Source organism: Suricata suricatta, chromosome 3 (assembly GCF_006229205.1).
Source record: "Suricata suricatta isolate VVHF042 chromosome 3, meerkat_22Aug2017_6uvM2_HiC, whole genome shotgun sequence".
NCBI classification, from domain to species: Eukaryota; Metazoa; Chordata; class Mammalia; order Carnivora; family Herpestidae; genus Suricata; species Suricata suricatta.
In genome coordinates this window covers 78,583,339-78,603,536 of record NC_043702.1, presented here as the reverse complement: position 1 = coordinate 78,603,536, position 20,198 = coordinate 78,583,339, and the positions used below count along the sequence as shown (strand labels likewise).

Sequence of the window (20,198 nt, the reverse complement as noted above, 5' to 3'; positions counted from 1 at the left end):
ATAAAATTAAACACTAAAAAAAATTTTTTTTAAGTTAGATCAAGTTAGCTGGTAGTGTTAAAATCTACTGTATCTTTGCTGATTTTTTATCTACTTGTTTTATGTGTTATTGAGAATATGGTATTAAAACCTCTGTTTTTGTTTAACATATCTTGAAGCTTTGTTATTAGGTGCATAAATGAGTAAGGTTGTTATATCTTTTGGACTGATTGATCTCTTTAGCATAATGAAATAAATTTCTTGGAGTACTTGGGTTGCTCAGTCAGCTAAGTGCCTGACTCTGGGTCAGGTCGTGATCTCACAGTTCATGAGGTTCAGCCCCATGTTGGGCTCTGTGCTGACGCTCAGAGCCTGGAGCCTGCTTTGGATTCTGTGTCTCCCTCTCTATCTGCCCCTCCCCCACATGTGTGCACACTGTCACAAAAGTAAAAATAAACATTAAGATTTTTTTAAATGTTTTTATTTCTGAGAGAGAGAGAGAGAGAGAGAGAGAGAGAGAGAGAGACAGACAGACAGCATGAGCAGGGGAGGGTCAGAGAGAGAGAGGGAGACACAGAATCCGAAGCAGGCACCAGGCTCAGAGCTAACTGTCAGCACAGAGCCCGACATGGGGCTCGAACCCACAAACTGTGAGATTGTGACCTGAGCTGAAGCTGGCCACTTAACCGACTGAGCCACCCAGGTGCCCCTAAAAATAAACATTAAAAAAACTTTTTTTGTTGTTTATTTTTTTTAGTAATCTCTGCACCCAAACTGTGGTTTGAACTCATGACCCTGAGATCAAGATCCACATGTTCTTCCAAATGAGCCAGCCAGGTTCCCCAACAAAATAAACTTCTTAATCCCTGGTGATTTGTTCTGAAATCTTTGTTGGATGCTAGTATAGGTCATACTAAGTCTAGGTGTTATCATGGTTTATCTTTTTCGGGTTTTGTTTTTGTTTTTCACTTTAGTTTTAAAAAGTTTTTTAATGTTTATTAATTTTGGAGACAGAAACAGAGCATGGGTGGGGGAGGGGCAGAGAGAGAGAGGGAGACCCAGAATCTGAAGCAAGCGCTAGGCTCTGAGCCGGACGTGGGGCTAGAACCCATGAACCAAGAGATCATGACCTGAGCCAAAGTCAGATGCTTAATCAACTGAGCCATCCAGGCACTCCTTGTTTTTTACTTCTAACTTACTTAAATCTTTATATTTGAAGTGCATTTTTATGGGCAGCTTGTAATAGGGTCTTATTTTTATCTACTCTTATCGTCTCTCTCTCTCTCTCTCTTTCTCTCTTTTTTTTAAGAAATCAAGCATGCACATGCACACATTGGGGAGGGACAGAGGGAGAGAGAGAATCCCAAGCAGGCTCCATGCCCAGTGTGCCTAGTGCTGAGCATCCTGACTTGGGACTTGATCTCACAACTGTGAGATCATGACATGAGCTGAAATCAGCAGTTGGTCACTCAACTGACTGATTGACCAGGGGCCCCTAAAAGTATAAAATCCCCATTTAAAAATCGTGTTAAATGTAAATGATGTAAGCACCAGTATTAAGACAGATTGTTGGGGCTTCTGGGTGGCTCAGTTGGTTAAGCCTCCGACTCTTTATTTCATCTCAGGTCATGATCTCATGGTTCATGAGATTGAGCTTCGAGTCAGGCTCTACGCTGACAGCATGGAGCCTGCTTGGGATTCTCCCTCTCTGCCCCTCTCCAGCATGCTTGTGCTCTCTCATTTTTTGTGTCTGAAAATAAACATTAAAAAAAAGGTTTTACACTTTTTAAAAATAACGTTCTGTATCTAGAGGCATGTGTCTTTGAGAGAGAGAGAGAGAGAGAGAATGCATGAGTAGGGGAGGGGCAGAGAGAGAATGTGCAAATCCCAAGCAGGCTCCAAGCTGTCAGTGCAGAGCCGCACTGGGGCTCAATCTCTTGAACCTTGAGATCATTACCTGAGCCAAAATCAAGAATCCAGTACTAACTAACTGAGCTGCCAAGGTGCCCCAGGATTTTACACTTTAGAACAGTTTTAGGTTTACAGCAAAATTGTGGGGCAGGTACCGAGATTTCTCATACATCTCCTGTCCTCCACATGTATTGCCTTGCCCATCATCAGTATTTTCCACCAGAGTGATAAACTTGTTACAGTTAGTGAACCTTGAGAAATCATAATCACTTGAAGTCCATACTTTACATTAACATTCCATTGGTTTCAACAAATAAATGTATGACATGTATCTGTCCTAATGGTATACACAGATTATTTTCAGTGCTCTTGCCCCCAAACTCTCCACAGCCACTGATCTTTTTACTGTTTCCATTGTTTTATACTTCCAGAATATCATTTAATTGGAATCATACAGTAGGTAACCTTTCACTTTGACTTTTTTCACTTAATAGTATACATTTAGGGTTTCTCCATGTCTTTTCATGGCTTGATAATTCATTTCTTTTTAGCACTGATTAATACATAATGTTATCTGGATGTGCCACATTATCCATTCACCAACTGATGGGCATCTTGAGTCCTTTAAGATTTGATAATTATGAATAAATACTCGGCAGATTTTTATGTGGTCACTCGTTTTCAGTTCTTTTGTTTAAGTATCAAGGCCACAACAACTGAGTTTTTTGGTAACAGCATTTTAATTTGATGAGAAACTGCCAAACTGTCTTCTAACGAGGCTGTGCCTTTTTGCATTACCACCAGTCATGAATGCGAGTTCCTGTTGCTCTCATCCTTGTCAGCCTTTGATGTTGCCACCTGTTCTGGTTTTGAGCCATTCTAATAGATGTGTAGTGGTATGTTGTTAGTTTTCCCTGATGATAAACAGTGTGAAGCATCTTTTCATATGCTTATTTGCTATGTGTATATCTTCTTTGGTGAAGTGTCTGTTAAGGTCCTTGGCCCATTTTTCAATCAGGTTGCTTGTTTTCTTATTGTTATGTTTTAAAGGTTCTTTGCATGTTCTGGATAACAGCTCTTGATCAGATTTTTTTCTCAGTCTGTGGTTTATCTTTTCTTCTTCTTCTTCTTCTTCTTCTTCTTCTTCTTCTTCTTCTTCTTCTTCTCCTTCTCCTTCTCCTTCTCCTTCTCCTCCTCCTCCTCCTCCTCCTCCTCCCCCTCCTCCCCCTTCCCCTCCCCCTCCCCCTCCTCCCCTTCTTCTTCTTCTTCTTCTGACATTGAACAATTTTTTCCTCAGAACAGAAGTTCTTAATTTTGATGAGGCCTAATCTCCAATTTGTTTCATGGCTGGTGCCTTTGGTGTTGTATCTAAAAAGTCATTGCCCTTCCCAGGGTCATCTAGATTTTCTTCTGTGTTGCCTTCGAGAGGTTTTATAGTTTGCCATTTTACATTTAGGTCTGTGATTCATTTTGTATTAATTTTGTGAAGGATGTAAGATCTGTGTCTGGTTTCATTATTTTACATGTGGACGGCTAGTTTTTCAAGCACCATTTGTTGAGGTCTTCTTAAACTGAGTTTTCTTCTCCTTGAGCCTGGAATATCTATTTACTTCTTTGATTTTGTTCCTCAAAACTTTGCAGTTTTCCCTCATAGATAATTGTGCATACTTGTTAGATTTATACCTAAGTATTCCCTTTTGGGAGTTGCTAGGATAAATGATAACTGTGTTTTTAATTTCAGATTCTACTTGTTCATTGCTTGTATATAGGAAAGTTATTTTTTGTTTTTGTATATTAACTTTGAATCCTGCAGCCTTGCTATAATTACTTATCAGTTTGAGGGAAGGACGAAATACTTCATTTTCAAACAATGACAGTTTTGTATCTTAATCTATATACCTTTTATTTCCTTTTCTTGTCTTATTTCACTAGCTAGAACTTCCAGTATGATGTTAAACAAAGTGATGGGAAGGGACATTCTTGCTGTGTAAGTTATCTTAATGGGAAAGCTTTAAGTCTTTCACCATTAACTATGATGTTAGATAGATATTTTGTAAATAGTCTTTGTCGAGTTGAGGACGTTTCCCTCTATTTCAATTCACTGAGATTTAATATGATTTTTAATATGGTTAGATCTCACTCTGTCATCTTACTCTTCTCTGGTTTTTTCCCCCATTAGATTCTATGCCCAAAGTGGAGCTTGAACTCCTAAGCCTCAGATCAAGAGTTGTGTGTTCTACCAAATGAACTAGCTAGGCGCCCCTAACAAGTATGGAATGCTTCACAGATGTGCGTGTCATCCTTGCACAGGGGCCATGCTGATTTCCATATTGTTCCAATTTTATTATCTGTGCTGTGGAAGCAAACAGTGTTTTCTGTTTCTTATGTTGTTTTGTTTTCCTTTTATTCCATTTTATCTCTCCTTTTGGCTTATTTCCTATAACTTTTGTTTTTTGTTTTACTTTAAGTGATTGCTTTAGGGACATGGTTGTCAGATGGGTCTGACTTATTTCCCTGAGGACGTTGGGTAATGTCTAGGAATATTTTTGATTTTTCACAGTGTGGGTAGGTGCAATTTGTGCTACCAACACGTCATGGATAACTGGAGGATGCTGCTAGACATCCTCCAGTACACAAGGCAGCCTCCCACAACAAAGATTTACCTTGCCTAGAATATCAGTAGTGCAAAAATTGGGAAATTCTGATTTAAGGTTTATAATAATATACGGATCTTCCTTGACTTACAATGAGTTAATGTCCCAATAAACTCACTGTAAGTTGAAAATATTGTAAGTTGAAATGTATTTAATACACCCTACCTACTGAACATCATGGCTTAGCCTAACCTACTTTAAATGTACTCAGTATACTTATTCTACAATTGTGCAAAATCATCTAGCACATGGTCTTTTATGTTAAAGTTTTGAATATTTCATGTACTTTATTGAATCTTGAAAGTGAACAACACAATGGTTGTATGGGTATAAAATGGTTATAAATTTTGCCCTCATGATTGGGTGGTGGACTGGGAGCTGTAGCTCACTGCCCCTGCTCAGCATCACAAGTGTTTTGGAGCACATATTGCTAGCTCAGGAAAAGACCAAGATTAAAATTTTGAAGTATGGTTTATACTGAGTGCATATCATTTTCAAATCATTGTGAAGTGAAAAAAATGGCAGATTGAACCATCATAAAAGTCAAGGACCATCTGTATATCTTTAGTTTATCACAGTCTACCTTCATGTGATACATACCACTTGTGTACAGTGTAAGAACCTTATAATAGTTTATTTCCATTACTCCTTGCCAGGACCTTATGCTATCGTTTTCATACATTTCACACTTGTAATAAACCCTATGATACATACTTACTTTTATTTAAATAGCCGATTATTTTTCATATATTTGTAAATGATGTGAAAGATGTGTATATTTATCCTTGTAGTTATTATTACTTCTGCTTTTCATCTAGACTTTCATCAGGTATCATTTTCTTTCTTCCCAAAAGGATTTCTGTTAACGTTTCTTGTAATGCAGGTCTACTGGTGATGAATACTTCAGCTTTTGCATGTCTAAAAGTGTTTCTTACCAATTTTTGTATATGGTAAAGCAAGTAAATTTATCCTTAATGTTTTTATAAATATAAATTACAGTATTAACTGTATGTGCATTGTTGTGAAACAGATCTCTAACATCACCTTTGTTTTTGAAAATATTTTTGCTGGATGTGTAATTATAGCTTGGCAGGTTTTTCTTCCAGTATTTAAAAAATGATACTCCCGTCTACTCATTTGTACTGGTTCTGATGAGAAATTTAATGTCATCTTTACTCTGTTCTTCTGTGTTTAGCATGTCTTTTTTCCAGGCTAGTTGATGGGAACAGATGTTCTTGGCCGTGAGTGACAGGCAGTTTTCCCTTTAATCCTTTGGGATAGTTCTTTTTCCAGTGTCTGGTAGTTCACACACCTATGCTGATGAGTATTATGTTGCATTCTTCAGAGAACTCTAGTCTCCTGGATTCATTCTCTGAAATTCTTTCCTTTTTGGTGCCCTTTTCTTAGGTTCATCTTCTCAGACTCTTGTTTCTGTCTCTTCATCTCATGAAGTCTTTTAGACTCTTAGTTCACTTTCATGCTCCATGGCATGGAAACTTTTCCAACATAGTAAGCTGAGGCAATTGTAGGACCCCACTTGTTTTGTTTTACTTCTCTCAAGTATTATTGTCCTTCATTGCCTAATCTCCAGTGTCTGGAAAACCATTGTTTCAATTCTCGTCAGATTTTTTTTTTGTCACTTCAGGTAGAATGTGAATTCATTCCTTGTCACTTTATCTTTTTTTCTTTGTGATTCTTCTATTTTAATACAATTTAACATAATTCACATATTAAAGTGTGCAATTCACTGGTTTTTAGTATAGTCAGTGCTATACAACATCATAAATTCAGTGCTATACAATATCATAACTATCTTGTTGCAGAACATTTCCATCACCCTAAGAAGAAATCCCATACCCATAGTCATTTTCCATCCTACTACTTTGTCACTCCCTGACAACCACTAATACACTTCTTTCTCTGTGGATTTGCCTATATCTGGACATTTCCTGCAAATGGAATCATATAACATGTGGCCTTTTGTGTCTCATGACTTTCACATCATATAATGTTTTAAAGGTTCATGCATGTTGTATTATACATCAGTACTTCATTGCTTTTAATGACTGAATAATGTTCCACTGTGTGTATTTGATGTTTGTTGGAATGGAAGGCAGCTACTGGGTCCTTTTAACTCTTTTATCTTCCATGTAGTCCATATACGACTTTTCCAGGTGATTTTAATAGGCTGGCAGGACTGAGAATCAGATTATAAAGTACTAGAACAGAATCAGGTTTAATTAGAATAGCATAAGGACTTATCTAGAGTCTTTTTTCCTTTTGTTGTCTTCCATCTCTTCTTTCTTTGACAGGGAAACCAGATGAGTAGTTTTAAGGATCGACACTGGTTGCTTTTTGTAAAATACATACTACTTGAGTAAACTTTAGAAAATGTAAAGGAGAAAATGAAAACCACCTATAATTTCACTATTTAATACTTCTGAATCTTTCTTTCTTTTTCTTTTACTTTGACACATTCCTTACCAGCTTTTTAAACAATTCTACATTTACTCATGCTGTCATCTTATTCTGTTTACCTTACTATATTTTAGATTATCTTCAGTATGTGGTTTTGTTTCCTGCTTTTTCTACTTAATGCATATTTTCATATGTCATTTTTTAAAGAAGTCTTAAATGGCGGTGTATTTAAAGCTTAGAAACATCTTCCAAACTGTATTTCAATTTACATTTTAACACATTCACTGGTACTCATTCTTGAAAGTGTCTATTTTACTTACCACAAGTTCACTAGCATTGTAAATATTGCCTTGCCAGCATGTTTTGTTTACACTAAGTTTTTGTTTCCTCACAAGTTATTATTCCTCTCCCTTCTCTCCCCCTGCTTTTTAAAAGCCCAACGTGGGGCTTGAACTCACAACCCTGAGATCAAGAGTGGCATGCTCTACTAAGCCAGCAAAATGCTCCTTTTCTTCATTTTAAAAATCATCTTTATAATTGGAATGATACAGAGAAGATTAGCATGGCCCCTGCAGAAGGATGACATGCAAATTCATGAAGCATTCCATTTTTTAAAAAAATAACAAAAAAAAAGTTACCTTTATTGAAGTGTAATTTACATACAGCATAAAGCATTTATTTTGTATGTGGTTCTTTGTTTCAGTAAACAAATATATCTGTGTAACCACCCTTCCAAAAAATAAGTTGAACATTTTCATTCCCTACAAAAGTCCCTTTTGAGTTCTTTTGTACTCCTGTCCTCCACCCTCATTTCAGTCAACTACTGATCTGATTTTGATCACTATAGATTAGTTTTCTCTGTTCATAACATCTTACACACGGAAGCACAACGGTGTATGGCTGCTTGTGTATGGTTATTTCTCAGTATACTTTTGAGATACATCATTGTTGTGCCAGTGTGTGTGGTGTCATTCATTAGACCCTTCTCCCATCCTTCCCTTTTAACTGAGTAGTATTCCAGTGAATGAATGTATTCATTCTATTTACCTGTTAAATACTTCTGTATTGTTTCCAATTTTGAGCTGTCATGAGTAAAATAGCAGTTAACATCTATGTGCAAGTTGTTTGTGAACATGCATTTCACTTGTTGGGTATGTGCTTAGCAGTAAGATGGCTGGGTCATGTGATAAGGTTATTATTTATACTGATAAGAAACTGCTCAATAGTTTTCCAAAGGGGTGATATCATTTGACACTCCCACCAACAGTTGGTATTGTCAGTTTCTTAATTTTAGTCATTTTTGTGAACGTGTAATAAAAACTTTCTATTGATTCATTTTGCATTTTTCTGATACAAAGATGTTCAGCATCTTTTAAAGTGCTTATTGATTATTACTGTTAGGTGAAGTTTCTGTTTAAGTCATTGACTCATTTTATTTAAAAAATTGGGTTGGTTTATTATTGAGATACAACAGTTCTTTATATATTCTGCATAGAAGAGCTTTCACATACATATTGTGAATATTTTTTTCAGTTTGGCATGTCTCTTCATTTTCTTGTATTTTGAATAGCATGATTTTTGAATTTTAAGGAAGTCCAAGTTGTCCATTAAAATCTTTGCCAAACCCAGGGTCACTAAAATTTTTTTTCCCTGTTTTCTTATGGATATAAGTTTAGGTTTTATATTTAGAGTCTGTGATCTATTTTGAGTTAATTTTTGTGTAAAGTATGAGTTAAGAGTGTAGGCTCATTTCCCCCCCAAAGTCATGTTCAGGCCATTTGTTGAAAAGACTATCCTTATCCTCATTTAATTCCCCCATTAATTGACACCTTTGTCTTAAATTCATTGTGTATGGGGGGGGGCAGTCTATTTCTAGACTTTTCTGTTGCTTTATATGTTCATATGTTAGTGGTGTTGTTGATTAACTTACCTATATAATTTATAACTCTGATTTAGTAGTCAGATTGTGTATGTCTTGTCATATTCTTTTTCAGGGTTATTTTGGCTATTTTTCTTTTGCCTTTCTATATGAATTTTACAATCCTCTTGTCCATTTCTGTCAAATAAAAAACAACAAACTTGTTGGGATTTTAATAGGGATTCATTAGAAATTTAGGTAATTTAAGGGAAAATCTACTCAAGTAAACCTTTTTTGGAATAGTATTAAACCTTCCAATCTAGGGACATGTTATATTTCCATTTATGTTGCTGTGTAAGTTTTACACATAATTTGTTAAGTCTGTCTTTAAGTATGTGTAGTAGATTTGATACTGTTGTAAGTGGTATTGCTTTTTATTTACATTTTTCAGTTGCTGATATACAGAAATATAATTGTTTAATATTGACTTAAAACTTTGTTAAATTCATTTTTTAGCCCTACGAGCTCTGTGGAGATACTTTAAGATTGTCTCCCTACATGAACCATATCATGTGCAAGTAATTTTACTTCTTTCCCTGTCTGCATGTCTGTATTTGTTTTTCTTCTCTCATTGTACTGACTAGAATCTTAGGTGAAATGTGGGCAGAAGTGGTGAGAACAGACTTCCTTGGTTTAAACTTGATCTCAGTAGGAAAGCATTCAGCCTTTGACCATTAAGTATGGTTAATAAGTATAGGTTTTCCATGAGTACCTGCCTTTTATCAGGGTCGGGACATTTCCTTCTTTCAGGGAATTTTATGTTATGAATGGGTCTTTAAAAAATGGTTATAATTGTCAGAATTTCTAATTTTTCCCCCTTGTTCTTAAAATTCCACTATTTTGCGTATTACAGCTCTGATATGTTTTTTTAAATTTTTTTAAAATTTATTTATTTTTGTGAAATAGAGATGGAGCATGAACAGGGGAGGGGCAGAGAGAGAAAGAGACACAGAATCTGAAGCAGGCTCCAGGCTCTGAGCCAGTGGTCAGCGCAGAGCCTGATGTGGAGCTCGAACCCACAAACTGTGAAATCATGACCTGAGCTGAAGTCAGATGCTCAACCGACTGAGCCACCCAGGCACTCCTTTCTGATATGTTTTAATAAAAACAGGAAACGTTTATCTCTTAGAATGTGCCCTGAACTCTTTGAACACCTTTCTAACTTACATAACCATTACAACAATCCTTTGAAGTGTATGTTATCTAAGTTTTACAGATGAATTTCAAATCATTATTTTCCAAAGGAATCTAAATATCTTTGTTTCCCATTCTCTCCATTGTGGATATATGAATATTCACTTCTAATAAGGGAGGTTTATTTGTTGTTTCTCTTTGTGTACTATTTTGGTTTCTTACCACATCCTTGTTGATTTTAATTAAATCTTTAGAGCATGGTGAATTTTAATATGGTTTTAAAACTTCAGAACCATCCAGAGGCATTTACTCAGAATTTTGTCTTTCCTTATCCCTTTTATTCCATTCATTATACCCTAGTCTTTGTAACTTTTTTTTCTTTTAACACGTTTATTATTGAGAGGCAGAGCATGAACTGAGGATGGGCAGAGAGAGGGGAGACACAGAATCCGAAGCAGGCTCCAGGCTCTGAGCTGTCAGCATGAAGCACTGAATGTGGATATGCAAATGTTTCTTCTAAATTCTGTTTTTTGTTCTTTTGGATATATACCTGTAAGTGGGATTGCTGGATTCTGTGGTAATTCTTTTATTAAGTATTACAGTCCATTAGCATTTTTTAGTAACTTTTAAGAGTTATTTTTCCCAGAACTTTCAAGGATACAGTACAGTACTTTTAACTATAGGCACCATGTTGTACATACCCAGAATTTATTAAAATTGTAATTGGAGTTATTTTAAGAGTTATTTTTCCCAGAACTTTCAAAGATACAGTACAGTACTTTTAACTATAGGCACCATGTTACATACCCAGAATTTATTAAAATTGTAATTGGAAGTTCGTACCTTTTGACCACCTTCACTCATTTTTCCTACCTCCCCTTGTAGTACTTATCTGATTCTGGTATCAGGATAATACTGGCCTTGTTAAATGAATTAGGAAGTTTTTCCTCCTCAATTATTTGGCAAGAACTTGAGAAAGATTGGTATTAATTCTTTAAATGTTGTAGAATTCACCAGTGGAGCCATCTGTGTTGAGCTTTTCTTTTCAAATACCTTGGGATGTATTTGATTATTGACTTAATATCTTTTCTAGTTACAGGTTTGTTTAGATTTTTTTCTTATGATTTAGTGTTGGTAGGCTGTATGTTTCTAGAAATTTGTCTGTTACCTTTAGATGCCCTGTATGTTGGTGCATAATTATTTGTATTAGTCTCTTGTGATTCTTTGTCTCATTTAATGTCTTTCTCTGGTTTGGAGGACTTTTCTCTTTCTTAGTTCAGTTAGCTACAGTTTTGTCATTTTGGGGGGGGCTTTTCCAAACAGTTTTTAGTTTCATTTATTTTTTGGGTCTTTTCTCTATTTTACTTATTTCTGCTCTAATCTGTAGTATTTCCTTACTTTTGCAAACTTTGGGTTTTGTTCTTTTCCTTGTTCTTTTAGATGTTGAGTTAGGTTGTTGATTTGAAATCTTTATTTTCTAATGTAAGTAGGAATTTACCACTATGAACTTCCCTCTTGATACTGCCTTTGCTGCATCACTTAAGTTCTATTATGTTATGTTTTCATATGTTGCAATATTTTCTAAATTCCCTTTTGATTTCTTTTTTGACCCACTGATTGTTCAGAAGTGTGTTGTTCAGTTTCCACATATTTGTGAATTTTCCAGTTTTCCTTTTGCCATTGATTTTTAGTTTTATTCCATTGTGATTGGAAAAGATACTTTGTATGATTTCATCTTTTTTAAGTTTTATGAAAGTTGTTTTGTGGCCCATCATGTGATCTGTCCTGGTGAATGTTCTGGTGTATGCTTGAGAAAAATGTGTATTCTGCTGTTGTTGGGTGGGCTGTTCTGTATACACATGTTAGGTTTACTTGCTCTCTAGTGTTGTTAAGTCCTCTCTTTCCCTATTTATACTCTGTCTGGTTGATATATCCATTATTTATCCATTATTTAAAGTGGATATTGAAATCTGTTGTTTTACTGTTTCTCCCTTCAATTCTGTCATTGTTTGTTTCATATATTTTGGTGCTCTGTTGTTAGGTGAATATAATATATATTCCTATATATAGTGTTAACAGTTTTCTGATGAGCTGACTGATTTATCATTGTGTAATGTCTTTTGATCTAGGTATGGTCACTCCTGTTCTTTTTTTGGTTACTATTTGCATAGAATATGTTTTTCCATCCCTTCATTTATGGTTATGTATGTGCTTGTATCTAAAATGAGTTGTAGACAGTATCTAGTTAGATCTTGTTTTTTAGTCTGTTCAGTCACTCTTTGTTTTTCTTTAATTTTTTTTAGTACTTATTTTTAAGAGATTGTGCATGCGAGAGAGAGAGAGAGAGAGAGAGAGAGAGAGAGAGAGAGAGACAGACACACACACACACACACACACACAGGGGGGAGGGGCAAGAGGGGAGACAAGATCAAGAGCAGGCTGTGTGCTGACAGCAGAGAGCCCAATATGGCGCTCAAACTTATAAACCGTGAGATCATGACCTGAGCCAGTTAGATGCTTAAATGCTTAACCGACCGAGCCACCCAGGTGGCCCATTTACTCTATGTTTTTTGATTGGAGAGTTTAATCCACATATTAAACTATTAAAAGCGACTTATGCACCATTACAGTATTCCAAGATTCTGTATTTGCCTATGTATATATACCTTTACCAGAGAGTTCTATGTTTTTGAATATTTTTGTGTTGCTGTGTAGCGTCTTTTTGTTTCAACTTGAAAGGACTCCTTTTAGCAATTCTTATAAGGTATGTCTAATAGAGATGAATTCGCTCATCTGTTGTTTACCTGGGTAGGTTTTTATTCTTTGCTCATTTTTGAAGGACAGTTTTTCCAGATACAGTATCTTGGTTGGCAGGGTTTTTCCCCCCCAATGCTTTGAATATATCAGCCCACTCCTTTCTGGCTTGTAATACTTCTGATGAGAAATTGCTGATAATTTTATGGGTGTTCCGGTATACATGACAACTCCTTTTTCCCTAGCTGCTCTCAAGATTTCCTCTTAGTCTTTGAACTTTTGACGGTTTGATTACAATGTGTCTGAATGTGGGCTTCTTTGAGTTCATCTTTGTTGGCATTATTTGAGCTTTTTTAATTTGAATGTCCATATCCTTCCCCAGATTTCCTTTTCAGTCATTATTTTTTCAAACAACTTCTCTGTTTTTTTCTCTTTTCTCCTTTTAGTTCATTAATGCATGTATTGGTCTGTCATTAGTGTCATATAAATGTCTTAGGCTTTCTTCATCCCCCCCATACCCCTTTTTTTGTTCCTCTGGGTAAATCATTCCAAATGATCTATATTTGAGTTCACTAATTCTTTCCTCGGCTTGATGAGAATGCTTTTGAATCCCTCTGGTGGATTTTTCAAGTTAGTTAGTGTAATCTTTGTTTGGTTCTTTTTTGTATTTCCTATCTCTTTGCTATTCTCATTTTGTTTATGCATCATTTCCCTTGATTTCATTTAGTTGCCTATTTATTTATTTATTTATTTATTTATTTATAGCACATTGAGCTTTATGTAAATAATTTTAAACTTTGTTGTCATATAATTCACACATCTCTATTTCTTGAGGGTCATTTTTGGAAGATATATTTTGTTCTTTGACCTGTATTTCTCTGTTTCTTACATGCATCTTGTGGGTTTTTTTTGCTATAATTGTGCATTTTATTTATTTTAGTTTTTAAATTTTTTATTGTTTTTATTTTTTAATGTTTTTATTTATTTTTGAGAGAGAGAGAGCATGAGCAGAGGAGGGCAGAAGGAGAGGGAGAAACAGAATATGAAGCAGGCTCCAGACTCTGAGCTGTCAACACAGATCCCAATGTATGGCTTATACTTGAACTGTGATATCATGACCAGAGCTGAAGTTGGACACTTAACCAGCTGAACCCCCCAGGGACCCTAGTTTTCAAATTAAAAAAAATTTTTGTTTATTTTTTGTAATCTCCACACCCAAGGTGGAGCTTGAACCATGATCCTGAGAGTGAGAGTCACATGCTCTTTCTACTGGGCCAGCCAGCTACCCCTAATTTATGCATTTTGAAAAACAGCCACCTCTGGGGTACCTGGGTGGCTCAGTTGGTTGGGCCTCCGACTTCAGCTCAGGTCAGATCTCACGTTCGTGGGTTCAGGCCCCGCGTCGGGCTCTGTGCTGACAGCTAGCTCAGAGCCTGGAGTCTGCTTCCAGTTCTGTGTCTCCTTCTCTCTCTGCCCCTCCCCTCTCATGCTCTGTCTCTGTCTGTATCAAAAATAAATAAAAAACATTAAAAAAAAAAGTGGACTCTGTTAAAAAAAAAAAGAAAGAAAGAAAAAGAAAAACAGCCACCTCACCCAGTGTCTAGAAATTTTCTTCATACCAGGAAGACCTTTTTCAGGTAGCCTAGACAGGGAATCTGGAAGCCCTTCAAACCTTTTCTGGAGATACATCTTCTCTGGGCATGTGCACATAATTTCCTAGTTGGAGAATATTGCTTGTAATCTTTAGTTCCCTTTAATGCCTCTGCAGTACTATACCTTCTTTGGTGCTGCACCAAGGCTCTGAGCTTGAGCTCTCCTTTGTTCTCCAGTTACCAGGTATCCAAAGAATGCTGGTTCAGGCAGCCCTCTGATTTAGGGGAGAGTTATAGGGGGAGTTATAGTCCCTTGGGCAGTTTCCCAAAAAGCTGGAATGTTGGATGTGCATCCTATTCTTACTCCCAAGAGAGAGAGTGTGTGCAGTGTTTTCTCTTGTTTACACCAAGCATTGTCAGATTGTGTCTGTGGTGGTGCAAGTTCTTGAGTGCCATCTTACTTCCTGGTGGGCTTTTTTTTCAATATGCAGATTCATATATTAATTCCAGACAATTGGGGGGGTGTTGTTTTAAATATTAGTTCTGTTGCATTGTTTTCTTCATCAGGGACTCCACTTATATGATTGTCATTCCTTCTTTGTCTCTTTTGACATCTTACCATCTTTTTTATTCATTTTCCTACTTTCTTTACCTCATTTTCATTCTCTTGGTCATTTGACAACCTTTATGCAACACGTTTTTGTTTGAGTGTACTGGCTACTAGTAATTTCAGTCTTCGTCTCTGAGATAATTGTCTTGTTCTTTTTTCCTGAGTTAGTCACCTCTTTCCATTTTTTCCTGAGTCTTTTACCCTCCTTCTCTGATCTTAGTTTTTGAGTTTCTGATTCAAAGATATTTTTCAGTTCACTAAATGCTGCCTGGGAGCATATTTAAGTTTGGCGCATTTTATTGAAGTTTTTTTTTGTTCCTTCTTCATGCAGAGTGGAGAGAATTTATCATTAAAACCGTACTTGCATTTTAAAAAATTTTATTTTTAGTAATAAAAATAGACTTACAGGTTTTCTCTTCATATTTGTAGGTGGTTCACTGTTTTTGGGTTCTGTGGTGCCTTCTGTCTGTGTAGAATCATCTCCTTTTTGAGGAATAAGCAAAGAAGGGCTTGTCTTATTCTAGTTGTTTTTAGCTAGTTTTTCAAAATCCCCATTATCTTGTTTTCCACAGGACAGATGGACTCAGTTTTTATCTTTTCCTTCTCTGCAAGGATTCAAAACTTCATCTTTTGATTTCGATCTCCTAGAATGTTGCTACACCTTGTTTTGTACTGATGGCGTGGTTTTCATTCTTTGTTATTGTGGCTTTATAAGCTCCTTAGTCCTTTACTGGTAAGTTTATTATTATAGGTTGGTGAAGTAAATAAATTTAGTCATTCAGTTTGTTGTCTTTAGCTAGGGGTTTTGCATGTGAATTTTTTTTTAATTTTTTTATGTTTGTTTATTTTTGAGACAGAGAGAGACAGAGTGCGAGCAAGGCAGGGGTAGAAAGAGCGGGGAGACACAGAATTGGAAGCAGGCTCCAGGCTCTGAGCTGTCAGCACAGAACCCGAGGCCAGACTTGATCTCACAAACCGTGAGATCATGACCTGAGCTGAAGTCAGAAGCTTAATCGACTGAGCCACCCAGGCACACTGCATGTGAATTTTTAAAATACCAGTGAATAATCTTTGATTCTGTATGCTGCCTATCTCCGTCGATACGTTCTAAGACCCAACAATTTGGGGCTTGAGCTTGGTAAAATGGATTAGAGACACACATACAATGATTCACACTTCAGAACTGCTGATTTCCACCAGTGTGGGCTTAGAACTTTAGTTTATGCATCTTCAAAAGAAAAAACAAAATTCTGTCCTGTGCTTTGCAGGATTGTGCTTGTTCCTTATTATCTATGACTGAAAGTCATGAGTTACTTAGTTTCTTTCTGTTTTCTTTTAATGGCTTATCATATAATTTCACATGTTACTAGGAAAAATGTAAGGCAAAGAGAATGTAAATATCTAGGAAAACAAAAAATGTTTAGGTATAATATAATAAGTTTCAAAAGGATATTTTAGAATGTCAAAGTAATCATAAGAAGTGACTTTGTTTATTTTGGTAGTGAGTCCCTTTGTTTATGATGCAAAGCTTTTATATCCCTATTTAAACTTACATAAGTAATACAGATTTACTTCAGAAAGTAGAGAGCAGACACAGAAGAATATAAGGTCCACCTAAGAAGTATTTTGAGGTATATAAAAGACTGTATTCTTCCAGTCTGTTTTCTCTACACATATATTTGTTTATATTTATACATGTTATTTTATAATCCACTTTGTTACCTAGTATCCTAACATCTTTTCAGGTTAGTAGAGGTCTGTGTTAGTTGGTGTTTATTACTATCTAAGAGTTTTGCTTTATGCATAGTCCAGTTTTTAGAACTAAATCCCTACTTATTTCCATTTAGACCTCATGAGTTTTTTTGGTGTTATAAATAATGCCATTTATTATTATTTTCTCTAAATATTTACTTATCTAAAGAGAGAGAGAGAGCACTTGGGGGAGAGGGCCAGAGGGTGAGAGAGAAAGAGAATCCCAGGCAGGCTCCATCCCTAGTGCAGAGCTCAACGTGGGGCTCGATCTTAATAACTGTTGAGGTCATGAACTGAGCTGAAATCAAGAGTAGGATGCTTATTCAAGTGAGCCACTCCATAGAGCATTTTATTTAGTCATTGTTGCCCATTTGTATGTTAACTTTGATGAATTTCATAAGTGGGGTTGGTGGGTCAGAAGAATGCTTCTTAATGAAAAAGAAATCAAGTCATGCTTGGTTTTTAATATGCTTCTAAAAATCCAGTAACCTCACCAGTGTATAATGCAACATGTAACAGAATCAACATTATTCTGACCAACTGCTTGACCTAATAAAGATAAGTGAAAATTCTCCTACCTGTTTCCAGAATTTTGTATGTCACTGACTATAGTTCTTATATGAAGCACAGGCCTCTAGAAGCCATATTATTGTTGTTGTTTTGTGAGTTTTTTTAGGTTGAGAGGCTGTCTGATAATATGGGGAAGGAAATGATAGCTGAGAATTTATTTTTAGAGCTAAATTTGGTCTGTAAATTAAAATGGGGGAGTGTGTCATGGTCTGGCTCTTTAATTTCTGGCTGCAGCTCTGTCATCTGCCAGCTGTGTTAACAAGAAGAGAGTCATCTATGATCTATTTTTAAATTTCCTCACATGTAAAATTAAAATAATATTAAGTCTTCATTTTTTAAAGATGTATTTCAATAATTGGATAATACCTAAAAATGCTTTGTACTTAGAGGAGAATGAATATATCAAAAGAATCTCTTCAGATCATAAATGTGTTACCAGTTAGCTCAGTTCCCTCTTGTCAACCATATTTCTAGCTTACCAGCAATAAAAGATCATGGGGTTTTTTTTTTTTTTTTTTTTTAACAGCCCATTCTAGTGAAAATGGAATAATCAAAGAACATTTAGGTCAGAGTCCTGAAAATTGACTCCCTCATGTAATTTATACCACAGCTAAGAGCAAATCATTTGTTTCTTGAACTCACTAATATATGTGCTATTATATATCCCTGTCTCAAAAAAATTTGAGGAGCTAATACTAATAAGTGTGTGATTGTGGATGCACTTTGAGAAGTATAATACCCTATATAAATACAGGGTGGCATTACATATTGCATCACTTTATTTGACGTGGAGGGGTAAAATGTCAGCAAGGTAATAGGCAAGTATAGGCTTAAATTATGCAGAAATTGCTCTTTCAAAACCTAGTTTTCCTATTTTTTTTGATGCTGTTTGTGGGTATATCCTCCTTAGACAGTGTTTGACTAATTGAGGAGACATGCTTATCAAGCCCAAACATGATTGCATACTTAGATATCTCTCTTCTATTAGCTAAGTTTCTTAATAGCAGAGTCTGTCTCTCATTCACTCTTAACAATTCGGAGTAAAAGGAGTAGTATCTGGTGTCTGCTGGGTGCTCTGAAATGTGTTGAAAGAAGCTCTGAAATGTGTTGAAAGAATGACACTGATAAAAAAAATTTCCAAGCCAGTACTCTTTTATCTTTTAGATAAAGAAATAACAGAAGCCCTGTCTGATAAGTTGAGACTTGAAGGAATTTCAGAAGCAATCCATTTGGCAATTTAGAAACCTTAAGGAGAAGTAGTGTGGCTAGAATAAAGGATGGGTAGGAAGAAGTCAGAGAGAGAAATAAGGCCTTATAAGTCAGTGATGATTTTAATCTGAGTATAAAGGGATCTACTGCGGAGTGACATGACCTAATTTGCCTTTCACAAAGTAATACTGCTTTGTTGGGAATGGCAGTGGTCTCTTGTGGTTGGGAAAAAGTAGACGTTAAGTGGTAAAGGTGCAATGAAAGTTACTAGAACCAAGATGTGTTTCATGGGAACTTTTGTTTCACCTTAGCTTTGAGATATTTCCTGCTGTAATAGTAATCTAGTCTGTTGACCATGATTTTTTCTTTTTTTTTGAGTTATTCAATAGTTTGTACTGTTAAAGTTTCAGGTGTGTATATGCAGAAGATAATTAAAACCTGTGACATAGTTATTTTCCTGTCATTTGCATATTATCCTGTATTCTGGTACTGGTGCCAAATACCTCTGTTAATTTAGCAAACGGGATCAATTTTCTTGTAATTGAGATGTTAAATTTTAGTTTGAGAATATGTATATATTTAATCTTTAAAGAAAATCCTATTTACTAAAGTTATAAATATCTAAGGTGATATCAGATGAGCACAGCATTAAGACACCAGTGGCAATGTTTTCTATAGTTCTGTGGCGAAGGAACTATTTATAAATAATTCTTAAAGCACTTTGCAGTTATTAAAGTAAACTTTAAATAGAATTATGCATTGAATTAACATTATTAAAACGACTTATGTTGCCTACTTTACATTTTCCAGGAACATCATTTACAGCGAGCTATTTCAGCACAGCAAGTGTTTAGAGAAAAAAAAGAGAGCATGGTCATTCCAGTTCCTGAGGCAGAGAGCAACGTCAACTATTACAATCGCTTGTACAAAGGAGAGTTTAAACAGCCAAAACAGTTCATTCATATTCAGCGTAAGTTTGTTGATTCATTGTTTTCTGTTTGTAATTTAAGTTTATCAACCAGTGAAATCCTTTCTTTTTTATGCCCGAGATTTAATTTTTCAGTTCATACACACTGATTAATAGAAATGTAAAACATTAAGGAATAAAATCTTTGTATGCTTAACATCTGAACTTGGAGGTCACTTTAAGCGTTAGTTGCATTTGGAACATTTGATGTTTATGTAGATTAGGATTCAGTGTGGGACTTACATTTTATTATACAACTAAAAGTTGGTGGATTGCTGTGCTCATATTTAAGATGTATTTTTAAAGGTCTGATGGCTATGATGCTGATTAGGGGCGAGTGTCCAGAAGTGTTTTAGAATTAGATTCTACCCCTCTACCTACATCTAAATCTTATAAAATTCTTTTTCTGCCTCCTTGATATTCTCTTACTGTTTTCCCCATTGTTGCTATTTCAATGATCACCATCTCTTGCCTTAGACCTGTTTCATTAATCTCCTGTTATATTTACTCTCCCTCCATCGCCTTTCCTTCCCCCTCTTCTAATATGTCTTCTCGACAAAGTCTGCCAGCACCAGAGTGGTCTTCCTAACGTGTCAGTCTGATCAAATTATTCTCTGGCTTAAAATCCTACTGTTCTTTATTGTCTCCAGTAGTTTTCAGCTGATGTTGTAGACAGATCCTGATGTCTTGGTATCTTGTCTGATTTTGTAAGAAAAAGCCTTGGTAGCTT

The 20,198-nt window shown here is 35.8% G+C and overlaps 1 protein-coding gene, 1 long non-coding RNA gene and 2 pseudogenes across 6 annotated transcripts in view; 2 read left to right on the top strand and 2 right to left on the bottom strand.

Annotated features, from left to right (window-relative positions):
* EPC2 (enhancer of polycomb homolog 2) overlaps window positions 1-20,198 on the top strand; it is a 121,878-nt gene that overhangs the window by 34,756 nt on the left and 66,924 nt on the right. For all 4 annotated transcript variants that reach the window (XM_029934616.1, XM_029934615.1, XM_029934614.1 and 1 more), the window contains one exon: window positions 19,312-19,471. In XM_029934616.1, coding sequence (XP_029790476.1) covers window positions 19,372-19,471 — 100 coding nt within the window. In that variant the 5' untranslated portion in view covers window positions 19,312-19,371. The remainder of the gene's footprint in view (window positions 1-19,311; window positions 19,472-20,198) is intronic.
* LOC115287836 overlaps window positions 1-20,198 on the bottom strand; it is a 56,585-nt gene that overhangs the window by 10,387 nt on the left and 26,000 nt on the right. The window lies entirely within an intron of this gene.
* Window positions 4,156-4,255, bottom strand: LOC115288781 (annotated as a pseudogene).
* Window positions 7,478-7,576, top strand: LOC115288758 (annotated as a pseudogene).